At 52.5% G+C, this 18,722-nt stretch overlaps 1 protein-coding gene across 6 annotated transcripts in view; it reads left to right on the plus strand.

Moving 5' to 3' along the window:
- Positions 1 to 406: 406 nt before the first annotated feature.
- Positions 407 to 18,722, plus strand: part of KCNN3 (potassium calcium-activated channel subfamily N member 3) — a 163,549-nt gene continuing 145,233 nt past the window's right edge. For 2 of the 6 annotated variants that reach the window (XM_063659692.1, XM_054460282.2), the window contains exon 1: positions 2,607 to 2,742. Coding sequence is in view for 4 of the 6 variants with exons in the window: in XM_054460262.2 (XP_054316237.1) it covers positions 761 to 1,690 (930 nt within the window). In the remaining 2 variants the exon portion in view is untranslated. Of the gene's footprint in view, positions 1,691 to 2,606; positions 2,743 to 10,819; positions 11,002 to 18,722 lie in introns of those variants that run through there. The other 4 variants (XM_054460262.2, XM_063659627.1, XM_063659669.1 and 1 more) reach the window with 4 other exon arrangements.

The following is an 18,722-nucleotide window of genomic DNA, read 5'->3' on the forward strand; positions in this document are numbered from 1 at the left end:
AGACTGTATCTGGATAATATGTGTGAAACAACCTATCGTAAACCCTGGTGGTTAATAAATGTTTGCCTTCCCCTCCGTCTGCCCCCTCATCAGGGTGCACACCTCCCCTCCTTCGGAGGCCCTGTGTCCCTCCTCCCCATCGCCCAGCGTGAGCGAACATCCCTTATCGCCGTGGGCTTGAGGGTTGTGGCCATACCTGTCAGAGGAAAGAGGACAGCGGCTCAGCTCCGGGGTTGGGGAGCAAAAACTACAGTTCCCAGTCCTCGCTGCGCCGCCACTGGGGCCGGAGCCGAGGACGCCAGGCCCCTCCTCTGGGGTGGAGCCTATGCGGGGGGCGGAGCTAGGAGGAGGTGGGAGAGTTAAGCCAAGCCAATGAGACCAGCTGCTAATAAGTGGGCTTGGCTTACAATGTAACAGTGGCAGGAGGAGGCGAGCGAAGCTATTGAGCCAGCGAGGAGTGAAGCTGAGCCTGGCCTCACACGCTCCTAGAGGACCACCTCCTGAGAGAGTTCTTTCACCCCCTCTTCTTTCTCCAAGCTCCCCTCCTGCTCTCCCTCCCTGCCCAATACAATGCATTCTTGAGTGGCAGCGTCTGGACTCCAGGCAGCCCCAGAGAACCGAAGCAAGCCAAAGAGAGAGGACGGGAGCCAAGACACTGGTGGGGGAGATTGGATGCCTGGCTTTTTTTGAGGACATCTTTGGAGCGAGGGTGGCTTTGGGGTGGGGGCTTGTGCTGCAGGGAATACAGCCAGGCCCCAAGATGGACACTTCTGGGCACTTCCATGACTCGGGGGTGGGGGACTTGGATGAAGACCCCAAGTGCCCCTGTCCATCCTCTGGGGATGAGCAGCAGCAGCAGCAGCAGCAGCAACAGCAGCAGCAGCCACCACCGCCAGCGCCACCAGCAGCCCCCCAGCAGCCCCTGGGACCCTCGCTGCAGCCTCAGCCTCCGCAGCTTCAGCAGCAGCAGCAGCAGCAGCAGCAGCAGCAGCAGCAGCCACCGCATCCCCTGTCTCAGCTCGCCCAACTCCAGAGCCAGCCCGTCCACCCTGGCCTGCTGCACTCCTCTCCCACCGCTTTCAGGGCCCCCCCTTCGTCCAACTCCACCGCCATCCTCCACCCTTCCTCCAGGCAAGGCAGCCAGCTCAATCTCAATGACCACTTGCTTGGCCACTCTCCAAGTTCCACAGCTACAAGTGGGCCTGGCGGAGGCAGCCGGCACCGGCAGGCCAGCCCCCTGGTGCACCGGCGGGACAGCAACCCCTTCACGGAGATCGCCATGAGCTCCTGCAAGTATAGCGGTGGGGTCATGAAGCCCCTCAGCCGCCTCAGCGCCTCCCGGAGGAACCTCATCGAGGCCGAGACTGAGGGCCAACCCCTCCAGCTTTTCAGCCCTAGCAACCCCCCGGAGATCGTCATCTCCTCCCGGGAGGACAACCATGCCCACCAGACCCTGCTCCATCACCCTAATGCCACCCACAACCACCAGCATGCCGGCACCACCGCCAGCAGCACCACCTTCCCCAAAGCCAACAAGCGGAAAAACCAAAACATTGGCTATAAGCTGGGACACAGGAGGGCCCTGTTTGAAAAGAGAAAGCGACTGAGTGACTATGCTCTGATTTTTGGGATGTTTGGAATTGTTGTTATGGTGATAGAGACCGAGCTCTCTTGGGGTTTGTACTCAAAGGTAGGGGCTGTGGTTTCTCTTTATACCTTGAACAAAAGGAATATGTAGGTAGCAAGAGAGGGATTGAGAGAGGGGGATTGAGAGAGAGAGATTGAGAGAGAGATTGGGAGGGAGACTGGGAGAGAGAGGTGGTGGTGGTGGTGAGAGGCGCTTGCTCAGTTATATTGAACACTCTAACTTCCCGTGGTTTTCCTTCTTGATCCCGGGAGAATTCATTCCTCGCTTCCTCTGGGGGGTAGGGGACATCCCCACACACTGTGTCTAATTTGCAGACTCTCTGTTAGGGAGGATTAAATAATCCCTTCGGAGAAATCGCTTTTCCTCCTGGCTCACTCGTACTAAAGCATAACCTAGCAGCTTAACGCACCAATTAATTACACTCCGCCTTCATGTGTTTGCCAGTTCCTGCGACTTCCCCTTCTTTCCTCCCCTCCCTGCTCCACTCCATTTTCCTGAGGATAAAAAAGAAATAAATGTCTGGGTGGGGGGTGGGGATTCCGTACCATTGCCCAAGTCCCTTCTCTCCCTGTCTTCTCCATCTCTTCCCAAGTTTCTGTTTCCCTCCTCTTCTCAGACAGTCTCGGGCAAAATAGAAAACCATCCATGACCTGGGTCTCCTGAGGGCATGGGGTAAAAATATAGGTGGAGGAAATCAGTGGTCTTTTCCCTCAGGAGAGAGGACTCAGAATAAACCTGCTGCTGCTTCGTAAACATCTCCTGATAAAAATGGCTACAGGTGTTACCTGGGCAGAGCAGCTGGGCGCCGCCTTGGCATCAGCTGGGGGAGCACCTCTCCTTGGGACGGGATGACAGGGCTTCCCAGGCGGTCCCCACGAGCCCGCGCCCCAGCTCAGCCCCAGTTCTCCCCTCCCACCTCAACTCCTTCTCCTTGGGATAAATAAAGATGAGTGTGTGTGTGTGAGTGCGCGCCCGGATGGAGAACAGCAGGCACTGGCTTTAGGGGGGAGCTGGCCCCACTGCTCCAGCCTCTCAGTCCAGCCCCAAGACGGAGGAGGGGGTTTCCCTTCCAGAGGGAATGGAGATGGAGGAAGGTGGGTTTCTGTTTCTGCTCTGCTTGCCAGGGAGCTCTCCTGCTGTGGGCTGGAAGGCTTGGAGACCTGGGAATCGGTGGACAAGTGGCTCCACGATACCCCCACCCCCAATTTGTTGGTGTGTGTGTGTATGTGTGTAATGTGTGTACATATGCATGCGCCTGCTTGTTGCTTGGATTTTTCTATTTATTTGTCATTTGGGGCAGGGGGTGGCTTGGGGGCGGGGTGGCTGGGCGGGCTGGCTAGCGGGTAGCTGGGAGGGGTTCAGCTGTTGGAGGTTTCAAATAGAGCTTGTTTCAGGCAGGGCACAGCTGCTGCGAGACTGTCACATTCCTTATTGAAATCCAGCCGCAAAAACCTAGGAGGTGCTGATCGGATTTCCCCCATTCCCAGCATCTCGCTTTAATCGGGGATGGGCAGACTTTCCCGCCCTGGAAACGGGTGGGGCAGACCTGACAGACGACCTGAATAGCCAGGACCAAGACTTCCAGGCAGAGGGTCCTCCAGCAACCCGGCTGCTCTCAGTGGGCTGCCCCAGCGGAGGGCAGCACCTGGAAGCCGCCTTAGTCAAAATAGCTCAAGGATGAGAGTCTCAGCGAGCAGAAGCGAGTGGGGTTTCCCCGAATCGCAGCTCACTTAGTCATTCCCTGTAATGAGCCTCTGCGTCTGCGGGTCCTTCTGCTCGCTGCCTTCTCAGAACCGCCTCTCCTGCTGGGCGCTCCAGGATATGGGGCTGGCAGCCTCGCCAGGACTGGCAGCTGCCCTGGTCACAGCCCTGGCTCTCTCCAGTCCTCCCTTGGAGACCAGGGGCCCTCACTGGGGAAAACTGATGAAGGTCCAAATGCAAGGGGGGTGTGAGGAAGGGGCAATCCCAGCACCTTCTCTTTCAGTGACACCCGTGGTCAGAGTTCTTAAGGAAACGGCTATTCCCAGAGACAGTGGCTGTGCACAGATCCCAGTGTGGGATCTATGCACATTTGTCTTAACGCGACGGGAGGGTCACCACTCTGCAGGATCGGGCTCTCTTCCCTGCCTGGGGCAGGTGCCACCCCTGAGGGGGAACTCAGGGAAAGGGGCTTTCCCAGAGATGCGGAAGGCAGATTTTAGGTGAATGAAGGGGGGAGGCCACCTGAGGTGCTTGGCTCCCCCCATTTCTGAATCACGGACCCTCATAGCAGCAGTGGCGTGCACCGAGGGGGCAGCAGCTGAGAGGTCCTTCTTGCCTCAGCGGCCACTTCCTGTGTGCCTTGGGGCTGGTCTTGAGATAAGCAGCGCTCATTTAACTTGCTCACTCATTCACCCATCCCTGCACTGTCCATCCATGTTTTGAGTCATTTATGAAACAAGTATTTTCTGGGCGTCTCCTATGTATCAGGCGCTGTAGACACCGCAGGGCCAAGATAGATACCCCTCTCTCCTGGAGGCAAATGGGATCATTTCAAGGAACTGGGCCAGAGTTGGAATCCCAGCTCTGCCACTACTATTTGTGTGATCTTGGATAAGTCATGGAGCTTTAGCGAGCCTGTTTCCCCAGCTGTTGAGTAGGTAGAATTAAATTAGAGACGTGTAAGGCACGTATCTGCCTGCTCAACAAATGCGACCTATTGTGATTGTTACTGATGATGACAATGATGAGACGAAAGGAGATATCTTTTTCCTGTTATCTAACTCTGGCTGTAAAATTAGTTGGAGCCTTAACAGATTGGGATCTAAGACTTGTCAATGGAGTGAGAAGTTGTATCTGGGAGGGAAGAAGTTCTGAGAAGGGACTGAGTCTGACTAGAGACCACCTTTAAACATGGTTTGTTCTTGGGGGGAGGTGAATATCTGTGTCCCAGTTTCATGGAGGAAGTGGTCTCCACTCCTCCATGGTCTGGGTTAGTCACAGCCCAGGAGAACTCAGGGACATTCAGTGGACCCTGGGGAGCGATGGGTGACACTCTCTTTTGCTGGAGAGCTTTGTGTGCCTGGTTGGCCCTGCTGACCAGTCTGGAGGCAGGCGGATGGACAAGGCAACCTTAGGGGTACCAGGCAGATTAGGTAATTCTGCCCAGCCAGTGGCAGCTCCCACTCAAAGGCCCTTGGGAGGGGACAAACTTTTTTTTTTCCCCAGGTGATTGAAGATTAACTAACCTTGTGCCTGAGCTGCTGCTTCCTGAAATTCTCTGCTTTTTTTTCCGTGGGGCTGTGGCCTTGCTGTTCACCTATGTTTGGCGGGTGGCTGTTGCTGGGGAAGTAACTTATCATGCAGGCCTGGGTCTCTTGAAAAAGAGGGTGGCGTGTGCCCTGAGCATGTTCAGTTAATGCAAATGGGAGCCAATGTGAGGGCGTTGAGCAACCGGGACAGAACATCCCCAGCTCCCGCCTCACAGGCCTGTAGGTGCTGATGATGGAAGTAAGCTCTGCTAGGAGGCATCAGCCTGGAGCAGGGAGGTGGGGCTTGATTCCTGGGTGAGCTCAGATAAGAGGAGAGCTTCTCATTATTATGCCTGGGACAGGAGATCAAATGTCAGAGAGATGCCTGAGATGGCCCCAATAGGCTCCTAAAGGTACCAGGTGACCCTTGAACCAAATGAGGAGTCCTTTTTTTTTTTTTTAATAGGCAGGTTTACTCTCTGAAGGCTTAGATATTGTGACGAGGCCTGGTCTAGAGATTCTATGGAGAGTCTTAATCACGCCATCTGTACCGATCAGTGCCACCCAGGTAGATCAGCAAGGACCTGGGGAGTCCTTCTTGGTGTTCTTTATTTTCTTTTAGAGCTGGTTTGGGGCACACCCACTCCATTGCATTAAATTACCTGTATGCTCTCTTCCCTGGGTTCAGAAAGAATTAGGGAGGGAAAGGCCTGGCTGCCCTCCCCTTTCCCCAGGCTGTGACTTCACCACCCTGACCCTGCCATCATGTTGGTGGGTGAGCTGGTACCTCTGTGTGGCTGGCAAGGCCCGTGGGGCTCGTTTCTCGGGACCTCCCGCGTTGGGCTGCGGGATCTTCTCAGGGGAGGCTGCAGCAGCATGGCTCTTCTTTCCCACCAATCTGTACAACCTCAAGCCACTTCCCCATGCCCAGCCTTGAAACCGGTTTGCATCTCTCCTCCCAGGCAGAACCAGTCCTCTGCCCACTCCCCCCGCATGCTCCTGTCTTGCCTGCCACACCGACTTCCTGCCCCTCTGCTCCTCTCTGTGGCCGCTGCCTGGCCTCATTGCTGGGGTAACCCAGGTGGCGGAGAGGAGCTGGTGTGAAGATGCTTATCCAGGCTGCCCTGTCTGCTCCCACACTGTCTTCTTTTCCCACCTCTAGTTACTCTTTCTTCAGACAATCTCATGGGAGGCCGCTTCTCCGCATGCCCAGGGGAGCCTGGTCCTCTGGCCATTCACTCTTTAAAGAGAATGGCCAAGGCCAACTTGTTTGTCTCTTTGCAGATCTCAAAGAGGTCCCTGAGTCCATCCCCAGCCTTTAGACCAGATGATTGAGTAGTGTCACTGGAACCAGTTCTGATCCTCTGCTCTCCCTGGTCACGGAAGCCTTGTCTGCAGAAGGGCAGAGCAGCAGTGCAGGCTTGGCTGGCCAAGTGGCTCTGTACCTTCTGTTTGGACCCAGATGCTGCTTTGGGATAGGTTGTTGGCTGTCACAGCGTCCTGGTATTTTTGAGAAGATGCCTCTGGGTACTAGTGCCTGTGTTTCAGGTCATGGCGGAAAAGTAGGAGTAGGATAGACCCTGTCCAGCCCTTTCTATGGACCCTCCCTGTGGGGTGACCTGCAGGACCAGGATGCAGAAGACAGGAGACTGGCTGAGAGCCTGTGAGCCCGCTGCCGAGGGCCCTAGGCACACATTTTGTCTTCACAGGTCACACTGAGTGTGTCGCCCACAGGAGGGCAAGTGTGAAAATGGCCTTTTGACAGCGTGAAAATGGCCTTCTCCACCGCCCGCCCCAGGGTGGTGGTGACTTTATTTATAATCTTTGTGGACAGTCTGTAAATGAGTCAAATGTTTGTAACCCACAGGGGGACAGCTAACTTTTTATATATGCTTCTCCTTTGCGTGTCATCACACTATTTATAACTGTCCTGGGGAAAGACTTCATCACACATCCGGACTTCCCTTCCCCACAGGCGGCATTACCCGGGTGCTCCGCCAGGGGCATCCTGGCTGGGGCATTTATCTCCTGCACAGCCTAACTAGAAAGCCAGCTGATGGCCTCGTATTTCTCTTATTGCGCTTTCAGGAAGAGGGATTTGTAAGGCCATGGTCAAAAGATCTGCTTTAAAAAAATATAAGGTAAAGAAAATCAAAATGAAAAGAAATTTGAGTAACCTCTGTAGAGAATCTGGGGCCTGGATGGAAATGTAAGATCAGAATAGAGCGCTTCAGCTCTGTTGCAGTTATTTGTGAAGCACATTTGGGGGAGAAAATGAGTGTGTGCGGGGGTTGTGAGGGGCGGCTGTATATTGATGAAATACCACTTTACTCAGCTCAGTGACAGGCAGGCCAGCACGTTCATTCGTAGTTCTTTTTCTTCTCTTTCTTTCAAAACCCCAAAGGGAGAGCAAGAAAGCAAGGCACCTATTTCTCTTTAAATAATGAGGGTGGGGAATTCTGAGACTATGTTGTTCCGAGGAGCTGTAGGGAGGAAAATTCTAGTGCCTTTTCTTCGGGTGAGGAAAGTCCGGAGGAGGAGAATGGGTTTTTAAGTGCCCCCTCCCCCGACCCTGTCATTCCACCCCCAGGAGCTCAGCTGGGATCTGAGGGAAAGGAGGGGAGGAGCGGCTGGGGGCAGGGACCACGCTACTTTCTGGTCGCCCAGCACTTCACTGGGCTGGCCGGGATGTTGCTGAGTGACAGGAGAGGGGAAGGCAAGCGCTGGGCTGGCTTTACATTACACCCGGGAGTACAAGGAGCAGGTCGTGCTCACCCGCCCCCTGTGTAGATGAAGTCACCAGGCCACACTGACACTGCTAGCGGTGGTGGCACTGAGATAAGAACCCAGGCCCGTTTAGCTCCCAAGTTCATGCCCTTTCCCTTGCTTGCTGCTGCTGGTTAGATTGCCCATATCCTTAAAAGAGACAAATTGAGTTTATGGCGCTGAGACCCGTGATGCAAAATGTTGGAACAGGAGGAATTTTACCATGAGCTGGGCAGGAAGGGCTCGATGGAGGGTGGGAGATGCCGGCGCAGGTCCTGGAGAAGACAGTGCTGGAGGGGTGGCCAGGGCAAGTGTGGGTCCCCCGGGTTGGCCTGGGATCGGGGTGAGATTGTGGACTGGCCCAAGGTCAGTTCTTGATGCCTCCTCTCTGGGGTCTGGTGCTGCTGCCCTCAGGGTGATACCGGGCAGGTTGTGAGGAGGGTAGGTGTGGGGATTACTGGGAAAACGAAAGCCCTTCCTGCAAAAGCTCCTGCCACAGCCCCTAGCACCCCCACCCTCCACCCCTGGAGGGCCAGCAGGACCCCTAGACCTGACTGGACATGTCCATACACAGCTCTCTCACCCCTCACCTCCGCCTTGCTCTTCTCTTAGGCTGCCTTTCTCCTCCAGCACTGGCTGTGTGGCTGTTTATCGGGGGACAGTCACATGAGCTCAGCATCTTACATCTTACAAGGCATTTTCACCCCTGGGTCCCTCATGACCGTCACGGTGGCTGGCCCAGGGCTCATGATGACCAACTATCTCAGGGATGAGAAAACTCGGCTGCACAGGGGGTCCCAGGGTTGAGTGACTCACTCCAGGTGCCCATCTCGGGAGAGAGGGTTCTAGAATGACAGCTCAGGTCTCAGTGCACTTCTGATTTCCCTATTCCAAACCCCACCACAAACTTCTGCTGGGGATTTGAGTGAGGGATCTCGAAGGGCTTCTCTATTCCTGGTTCTAGAAGTTTCTTTTTCATTCTTGAGTCCCATTTTCCTGCGTCCCTGTCTGTGCCTCATGCCTCTGTTGAGCTCTGTCATGGGCGGTGAGTGCCGGGAAAAGGACTGTCTCTGCTTTGAGCCCCTCGGGAGGTGCTTCTGCCTCTTGCTTCCAGCTTGTTGTGTGATCTTTGTCGAGTCCCTTCCCCTCTCTGGGCCTTGTTTCTCTGGCCTAAAAACAGGAGCTGAACTCCCTTCTTGTGCTGAGGCTTCGCAATCTGATTCCAGATCATGTTTCATCACAAGGATGAGCAGCCACAGTCCGGAGAGTCCTGTTCTTAGGGGTGTCAGGCAGCACCCAGATGGCATCCATCCCAGGCAGACGGTGGTTTATGGTGTTGGTGCTTGGGAGGACTGAGGAAGGAGACAGTGACTCAGACTGGGGATGCTGGGTGGATTCCCTGTAGGAGGTTAGGGGGTCCCTGAAGGACTAGACAAGCCAGGATGGGAGGGGCTTGGGCAGGGGCTCAATTCTGTGTGTGAGAAGCCCGGGGAGAGGGGGCAGAGTGTGTAGGGAGCAGAGCGGGCATGAGGGCAGCTTCAGGTTGCTGCCATGTGGTGCACACAGGGGCATGTAGGGAGGAAAGAGGAGACTGTCTCGTCTGGAGAGGCTTTGGGCAGGCAGTGAACACAGGCCCAGGGCGAGGGCACAGTGATGGATGGAATATTTGGTAGCATCGGTAACCACCAGGGCTGCAGAGTTCCGCACGCTCAGGCCCTGAAGACCTGATATCCTTCTTTCTTAGAGGTGGCCAGGCTTGATAGTTAAGGACTTGGGGCCAGGCGCAGTGGCTCATACCTGTAATTGCGGCACTTTGAGAGGCTGAGGAGGGTGGGTCACCTGAGGTCAGGAGCTCGAGACCAGCCAGGCCAACATGGCGAAACCTCATCTCTACTAAAAATAAGAAAATTAGCCAGACCTGGTGGCGCATGCCTGTAATCCCAGCTCCTCGGGAGGCTGAGGCTGGAGAATCGCTTGAACCCAAGAGGCGGAGGTTGCAGTGAGCCGAGATCACGCCACTGCACTCCAGCCTGGGCAACAGAGTGAGACTCCATCTCAAAAAAAAAAAAAAAAAAAAAAAAGACTTGGGTGGCACACCAGTGATGGGTCCTCTGGGAACTTACTGAACCCAAAGCCTATTTCCTCAGTGTTAAGAGGAAATCACAACTACTGGCTGTAGCACAGCAGCCAGCACAGAGCCAGCCACACACTTGGTCTCAGCAGCTGGCAACTGTTGCCTTTATTAGAGTGGTGGTTAGAAGATGCCACCTGGAGCATCAAGACTGGAGGGGCATGTGCGCCCACGTCACCCCTCCACTGTCTGCAGGTGGCTGTAGATGAACTGGTGTCCCTGCCTGGAGAGCACGTGTGGAACATGCCCCTTTTCTCATGAGGCCAAACGGCCTCCCCTCCGTGACAAGCTCTCCAATCATGTTTCTGGATAGACCTTGTTGGGTGAATCTGTGTGAGTAAAAAGGAAGTGGGCTGTTCTCTGGAGGGTGGGGCTGCAGTGGTGGCCTGGGCTGGACTTCTGGAGCCTTCTTACCCCATGGGGCCCAGTTATTCTACACTCAGTCAGCAATTTGTGGTCTGGGCAGAGCTAACCGGGTGTGGACATGCAAATCGGACAGGTGGAGAGAGAACAAAAATAAACCCGTGGGGCCAGGCCAGAGGCTGAGAGCCTGGAGGAAGGTCAGGGGGACACACGATGACCAGGCAGAAAAAGGCTGAGAGAGTAGGGCCACAGGGAGAGCCGAACTAGGAAGCTGACCTGGGACAGAAGCAGGGAAGAAAAGCATTGCCACAGCTTGCCTGATGCGTCGTCAAGAGAACACAATTTCCCCTTCAAGACTTGAGTCAGGGTGCTTCCTAGAATTCTAAAGGTTCTTTCTGCCCTTTCACCCTGCTTGGACCACCAGGGCTGTGGCAGTGGGTGATGTTCCCAGCCAGGTGCCGGGGGCAGGCAGCAAGAGCAGCTGGGCAGGGGAGGGACGTGCCCAGGGCTTGCCCTTCGTGGAAGCCATATCTTTTTCACAAGCCCTGGTCACAGGGTAATCAGAGTTGTATTCTGAGCAGAACCTTGATGATACTAAATGAACAGCATGCAAATGATGTGTGAAATAATATGCAAATTGGCATCTGTTATTTTTGAGTCGGCTTGTTGGGCATTTTTCTTAAAGGACAGGAGTGCTGCTCAGTGTCAAATGAACAGGAAAGTCAGCTTAAAGGACACTCCTTGCAGGGACTGAGCTGGCACCTACTCCTTAGAGCTTGCTGATACCAGGCCTGCCAGGTGACATCTACAAGGACAGTTGTTTGGTGTTTTGCTTCAGGTTATAGATGGAGAGACCTATAAAGGTGGGTGCCCTGCCCAGGTTACCCAGTAGGTAGGGAGGAGGAAGCAGATGACCTGTTGCCTGGCTTGAGCCATCGAACCTTGCTGACCTGTCAGTGGCTTTGAACTGAGGGGGCCCTGCAGGGAGGCAGGGAGAGGCTGCCCTTGCTCATTCTGGTCCATCTGCCACTGTTGGTTTTCCTTAAGCTCTGTGCCTCAAACTCTCTGAGCCTCAGTGTCCCCATTTGTAATGGATGTGGGGAGACTGACATCCACTAGCCTGGGGAGGATGACACTTGCTAATGGTTGGTCAAGTGGCCAGCCTGGCTGAGGTCAGGAGCTCGAGACTAGCCAGGCCAACATGGCGAAACCTCATCTCTACTAAAAATAAGAAAATTAGCCAGACCTGGTGGCGCATGCCTGTAATCCCAGCTCCTCGGGAGGCTGAGGCTGGAGAATCGCTTGAACCCAAGAGGCGGAGGTTGCAGTGAGCCGAGATCACGCCACTGCACTCCAGCCTGGGCAACAGAGTGAGACTCCATCTCAAAAAAAAAAAAAAAAAAAGACTTGGGTGGCACACCAGTGATGGGTCCTCTGGGAACTTACTGAACCCAAAGCCTATTTCCTCAGTGTTAAGAGGGAATCACAACTACTGGCTGTAGCACAGCAGCCAGCACAGAGCCAGCCACACACTTGGTCTCAGCAGCTGGCAACTGTTGCCTTTATTAGAGTGGTGGTTAGAAGATGCCACCTGGAGCATCAAGACTGAAGGGGCTTCTGGGCTTCCAGCAAATGGTGGCTCCTCCTAGCCCCTTTGCCTGAGTTGGCACCGGCCTGCCTCCTCGCAAGCTTCCACTAGCAGCGATTTTTGCAGAGCAAAACCCCTTTTGAGATTTCTGATTTTAACAAACTGGAGTTTAGCTATTTTCTTTCTTTTCTGGCTTCCAGTGGGTAAGATGTTGGCTCCCCAAAAAGCTCCCATACATGGGGATGGCTGGAGCTGCTGGCATGGGTAATGTTACCTTCTCCCAAGGTGAGCGCTTGGGGTAGGCATGTTGCTCAGGGTTGAGCCACCGCCTTTGGAGGGGCTCAGAGCTGGATGGCACTGGTGGAGGATGCAGGGGAGGCCTCTTCAGGGGGGCACCATACCTGCCCTAGATGGCCAATCTCTGTGGGCCAGCCAGGTGTGCTAGCCCGGGTGGGCATGATCCCTGCATATGCCTCCCAGCCCTGTGAGGAAGGCAGGGAAAGGACCATCCTCCTTCTTATAGGACCCCAAGCCCCACAGAAGTTATGCGGTGGCTCACATCTGTAATCCAGCACTTTGGGAGGCTGAGGTGGGAGGATCGGTTGAGCCCAGGACCTCAAGACCAGCCTGGGCAACATAGTGACACCTTGTCTCAAAAAAAAGAAAAAGTTACGTGACTTGTCCAAGGCTACTCAGCATTGTTAGTGGCAGGGGCATAGCTGGAATCCTGGAATTCCTGGTTTTAGTTCCTCCTCTCTTTTTGTTTCTCCCATCCCTCTTCTGGAAACATATCCTGAACACCCACTGTGTGGCAAGCCCTGCTCCAGGTGGCAGGAGTGCAGAGAATCTATGCCTTACAGACTCCAGGGGGGTCTCTCCCCAGCCGGATGTGTTGTTCTCCACCAACTCTTCCTAAGAGAGCACAGGCTTTCCCCGTAGACCTGGATTCAAATCCTGGCTATTTGGCTGTGTGGCCTTGCGCAGCGGCCTCTTTATTTGGGAGGTGGTATTTTAATTCCTCTTGTGGGTGGAGAGGTGAAGAATTCAATGCGGGCCAGAGCTGTCACCCAGGGGGCTCTTGTCCGTGCTGGGCAATGGTGGGTTTTACCTTGGTTGTTTCTTCTGAGAGCTCAGTGGCCTTGGGATCATACAAGGTCCCTCACAGCTGGGCGCATGGTTCCCAGCCCCTCCTGCTCTGGGCTGGACCTGATGTTAAGCTCTGCCAAGATGCTTTCCCCTGCTCTGGGAGAATAATGGTGCTGAGCCTGGTGGGAGGGCACCCCCTTTTTGCAGAAGACACCTGATGGGGTGCACACTATGTGCCAGCGATGGAAAGATCCCTCAAGAGTGAAACGAAATTGATGCAAGCTGAGAGCAAGTCTAGGATGGAGTTGAGTCATGAGGGTTTCCTGGTGGGTGGACAGGATCATATAGAAAACCTGTGTCAACAGCATCTTGGGGGAATACACCGCTCTCGTCAAATGGGAACTTATTTTTCCTTCCATAAGAATGACTCCAAAGCAACACCGGGTCTTATTCAGGAGTGAAGAGGTGACAGGCGGCGGAGGAGAAGAGAATATTTATTAAGGGCCTACTATGTGCGTTTACACACCTCATCTCATTAAGTCCTCACAACAACCCTGTGAGGTAGATATAATTCTCCCCATTTTACAGATGACAGACCCAAGGCTCAGAGAAGTTAAGTGACTTGCCCAGAGTCTCACAGCTGGGAGGTGGTGGAGTTTGGATTTGCACACAGGGGAGTGTCTCTGATGCCCTCACATTGTGCAGCAGACATGCTTTTGCATATCAGACCCTAGACTGGGCTCTTTCAAGCCAAAAAGCTTCTCCTGCCATCCCTGAGCTCTCCACTCCCGCCCACCCTTGCCCCTTACTGTGCCACCCTCAGTGCCCTGCCAGCCTCCCCCAGAGCCTCAGGGGATGTTTTGTGCTCATGGAGTGGGGTAAGGGTAGAGGGAGGAGGGGAGGAGGATGCTGTCAGTTTAGATACAGGGGTTTGCTGAAGCTCCAGGTGCCGTGCTGGGCTCTGGGGCTGAGGAAAGTCTCCTGTGGGCCCTGGAGGGGCCAGCCAAGCCCTCAACAGCATGCGTCCTAGTGTTCTCGCCGCAGCTCTGTGGCTTCCCAGCTGTGCAGCCTTGTTGAGAAAACTGACCTCTTTGAGCCTCAGTCTCCAGGTCTCTGAATGGGGTTAACAATGTTTTCTCTCTCTCATGAGAATGGGTGTCATGAGGAATAAATGAGACAAGGGCACCGCCTGGCGTGTTCTGATTGGCTCTGGGGGTTCAGCACCAAATAGACATGGAGCTCACAGGCTGGTGGGGGAGGCAGGCACTGAACAAGTAACAACAGGTCTGATGTGAGCTTTGCGAGAGACAAGGCCACACACATGTGGCTTGGGTTTGACCCACAAGCCTGAGACTTGGTGGTCTCATGCGTCTGTCTGCTCCCCTTTCCCCCATTTCCTGAAGGTCCATCTCACCCTCACTTCTTCCATCCTCCCTCATATCTGTCTCCCAGGCCATCCTCTGATTCTTCTATATGGGCCATCTAGCCTGGCGTTAGGAGAACAGGCTTTAGTGCCAGGCAGATATTGGGTACAGCGCTGGCTGTGTCACTTACTGTAGGCTGTGTGGCTTTGGGAAGCTGTCTCAGTGCTTTGATTCGCAGTTTCCGTGGGGGTGAATCCTAACCTGGCCGCTGGGGCTGTCATGACAGTTAATGAGATACTGCTGTTTGTAAGGCATGGGACATGGTTTCTGGCACACATAGAGTGCTCTGTGAAGGCCAGCTGAGTTGCAGGTGAGGAGAAGCGTTCTAGGCTAAGTGTGGGGCAGCTTGGTTTCTGGGCCTCTGTTTTGTCATCTAGAGAGTGAGAGAAGGAGCCTGAGGAGGGGATGTTTCCTGCACTGGCCATCTGCGGGAAGGTCGTGAGCACCAGATGGAATTTCGGAGAGAACTGGAAGAAAGCTATGCTATTCCAGCTGGAGGAGGTCCTCATCGATGGTGCATGTTGGCAGGGTGGGCTGCGGGGGGCGTTATCTTCCTATCCCACAAGTGAAAGCCTGTGAAGACATAGTGGCTAAGGGGATTTTCTGACTCTCAGGAGACAGCTGAGAGACAGGCCCTTCTGGCCAGCCTCCCTCCCTGCTGCCTCCTCCCTGCAGGCCAGCCCTTGGCACGAGGCCTGCTTGTCTCCTGAACCCTCCTAGCAGCAGGGATTTAATTACTATAATGTAAGTAGCTGTGGCTTGAGGCCTTCTGGTGGAGGGGAAACAGATTTGTCTTCTCACTGGGAGAATAAAAGTCTATGGAAAGGAAAAGAAATGTACTTTTTCCCGAGGTACCTGAGGCTGTTGGGCTCAGGGGAGCGTCCCTCAGGGCGGGGAGAGGGAGCATGGGTGGCAGCGGGAGGAGGCACCACGTCTGACTCAAGGACCCTTGGCACTTGCTTTTGCTTTCTGTGGGATGACTCAGCTAGGCTGCCTCAGTTTCCCCAATGACCCTGCTAACAGATCAGCCTGACATTCAGTAGGCATCTGTCAAGCACCTACCATATGCTAGACACTTAGAAACTTCCAGCTGAGTAGCGAGCCCAGGCGGAAAAATAATTTTATTCATTTGACAAAGTTATTGAATGCCTGTTATGTGCCAGTGTATTGTTCTAGGCAGCACAGATATACAGTCATGCGTTGCAACGACGGGGATACAGTCTAAGAAATGTGTCATTAGGCAATTTCATCATCGTGTGAGCATCATGCAGCGCGCTTACACAGACCAGGTGGCACGACCTTCTGCACACGAGGCTGTATGGTGTAGCCTACTGCTCCCTGGCCTGTATTGAATACTGTAGGCAATCATAACACAATGGCAAGTATGTATCTAAACATAGAAAAGGTACAGTAGAAATACTGTACAATGGATACAAAATACTACACCTGTATAGGGCACTTACCATGAATGGAGCTTGCAGGACTGGAGGTTGCTGTGGGTGAGTCAGTGAGTGAGTGGAGAGTGAATGTGAGGGCCTAGGACATGACTGTACACTAGTGTACGCTTTGTAAACACTGTTCACTTAGGCTAACTACGTTTATTTAAATTATTTTTTTCTTCAATAACAAGTTAACCTTACCTTACTATAATTTTTCTTTTTTTTTTTTTGAGACAGAGTCTCACTCTGTAGCCCAGGCTGGAGTGCAGTGGCACGATCTCAGCTCACTGCAACTTCAACCTCCCAGGTTCAAAGAATTCTCCTGCCTCAGCCTCCTGAGTACCTGGGATTACAGGCACGTGCCATCACACCCGGCTAATTTTTGTATTTTTAGTAGAGACAAGGTTTCTCCATGTAGGCTGGGCTGGTCTCAAACTCCTGACCTCAAGCGATCCACCCCCGCCTTGGCCTCCCAAAGTGCTGGGATGACAGGCATGAGCCACTGCGCCTGGCCAAATTTTTCACTTTATAAGCTTTTTATACTCTTTTGTAATAACACAAACACATTATACAATTGCATGAAAGTATTTTCTTTATACTCTTACTCTATAAGCTTTTTTCCATTTTAGAAATATTTATTTAAAAAGATGCATTTTTACTTACAAAATTTTTTTTGGTTAAAAGCTGAGACACAAACACACGTTAGCCTGGGCTGGCACAGGTTCAGGATCATCAAGATGTCACGAAGTGATAGGAATTTTTCAGCTCCATTATAATTGTACAGGACCTTGACTGAAATGTCATTATGGGACACATGACTGTAGTAGAAAAAACCCACAAAAGAGAAAAATCTTTGCTGTCAAGAATTTACATTTTAATAGATAAACCTGATAGTAAACTATCTAAGTTAATTATATATTATGTTCAATGGTGATAAGTGCTATGATGAATGTTATGAAGAGCTTCTTCTCTCCAAGATACAACTTCTCACTCCATTGACAAGTCTTAGATCCCAATCTGTTAAGGCCCCAACTAATTTTACAGCCAGAGTTAGATAACAGGAAAAAGACATCTCTTTTCCTTTCATCATTGTCATCATCAATAACAATCACAATTGTTAAGACCACTCTGGATGGGAGTGCAGGGGTTTCTGAGAGGAGAGTGGTCATATTATTTTATTTATTTTTAAATTAATTTATTATTATTATTATTATTATTTTTGAGATGGAGTCTTGCTCTGTTGACCAGGCTGGAGTGCAGTGGCCCAATCTGGGCTCACTGCAAGCTCCATCTCCCGGGTTCACACCATCCTCCTGCCTTAGCCTCCTGAGTAGCTGGGACCACAGGTGCCTGCCACAACGCCTGGCTAATTTTTTGTATTTTTAGTAGAGATGGGGTTTCACCATGTTAGCCAGGATGGTCTTGATCTCCTGACCTCATGATCCGCCTGCCTTGGCCTCCCGAGCTGCTGGGATTACAGGCATAAGCCATAGCGCCCAGCTTTTTTTTTTTTTTTTTGAGATAGAGTCTCACTCTGTCACCCAGACTGGAGTGCAGTGGTGTGATCTCGGCTCACTGCAACTTCTGCCTCCCAGATTCAAGTGTTTCTCCTGCCTCAGCCTCCTGAGTAGCTGGGATTGCGGGCACATACCACCATGCCCAGCTAATTTCTGTATTTTTAGTAGATACTGGGTTTCATCATGTTGGTCAGGCTGGTCTTGAACCCCTGACCTCAAGTGATCTGCCTGCCTTGCCCTCCCAAAGTGCTGGGATTACAGGCATGAGCCACCATTCCCGGCTGAGAGTGGTCATTTTAAATAAGTGCTCAGAGCCGGGTGCAGTGGCTAATGCCTGTAATTCTAGCACTTTGAGAGGCTGAGGCAGGAGGATCGCTTGAGCTCAGGAGTTTGAGACCAGCCTGGGCCATATAGTGAGACCCCTTCTAAACAAAGCAAAAAATTAGCTGGGCATGGTGGTGCGTGCCTGTGGTCCCAGCTACTTGGGAGGCTGAGGTGGGAGGATCGCTTGAGCCCAGTAGGTCAAGCCTGTAGTGAGCTGTGATCGTGCCTCTGCACTCCAGCCTGGGGAATAGAGTGAGACCCGGTCTCAAACAAAAACAAAAACAAAAACAAAAAACAAAAACCACAAATAAAACAAATAAAGAAGTGCTTAGGGCCAGGCATGGTAGCTCATACTATAATCCTAGCACTTTGGGAGGCCAAGGCAAGAGGCTTGCTTGAAGCCAGGAGTTTGAGACCAGCCAGGACAACATGGCAAGACTCTCATCTCTACAAAAAAAAAAAAAAAAAAAAAAAAAGCTGAGTCTATTGGTGTGCACCTGTAGTCCTAGCTACTCAGGTGGCTGAGGTGGGAAGATCGCTTAAGCCCAGAATTCGAGGATGCAGTGAGCTATGATTACGCCACTGTGCTCCAGCCTGGGCGACATGTGAGACCCTGTCTCTGAAAATAAACACATAAATAAATAAATTAAATAAGTTTTCAGGGAAGGCCTTACCAAAAAGGTGATGTCTGTTGGAGGATCTGAAGCGGTGAGGGAGCCAGCCACCTTGGGGAAGAGGAATAGCAAGGTGAAGGCCCTGGGTGGGGATCCTGCCTGGTGTGTTGTAGACAGCACTGTCCAGTGGACACGAAATGGGAGCTACTGCTGTCATTTTAAATTTCTGAGTAGCCATATTAAAAATAGTGAAAAGAGAAAAGTAGAATTATACATGTTAATAATATTTTTAATTTAACCCAACATAGCCAGAATATTATTATTTGAATGTACAAGCAATGCAAAAAATTATTGAGATCTTTTACACTCTATTTTTCATACTAAGTCTTTGAAATCTGGTGCGTCTCTGACACAGCATGTCTCAATCAGACGTTAAGTTTTCATTGGAGATACTTGATCTGTATTTAGAGTTTATAAAATTTACAATGAAAAGAACAGACTTGCTGGGCATGGTGGCTGACACCTGTAATCCCAGCACTTTGGGAGGCGGAGGCAGGTGGATTGCTTAAGGCCAGGAGTTCGAGTCCAGCCT

The sequence above is a fragment of the Pongo pygmaeus genome, chromosome 1 (genome assembly GCF_028885625.2).
Source record: "Pongo pygmaeus isolate AG05252 chromosome 1, NHGRI_mPonPyg2-v2.0_pri, whole genome shotgun sequence".
Lineage (NCBI taxonomy): Eukaryota > Metazoa > Chordata > Mammalia > Primates > Hominidae > Pongo > Pongo pygmaeus.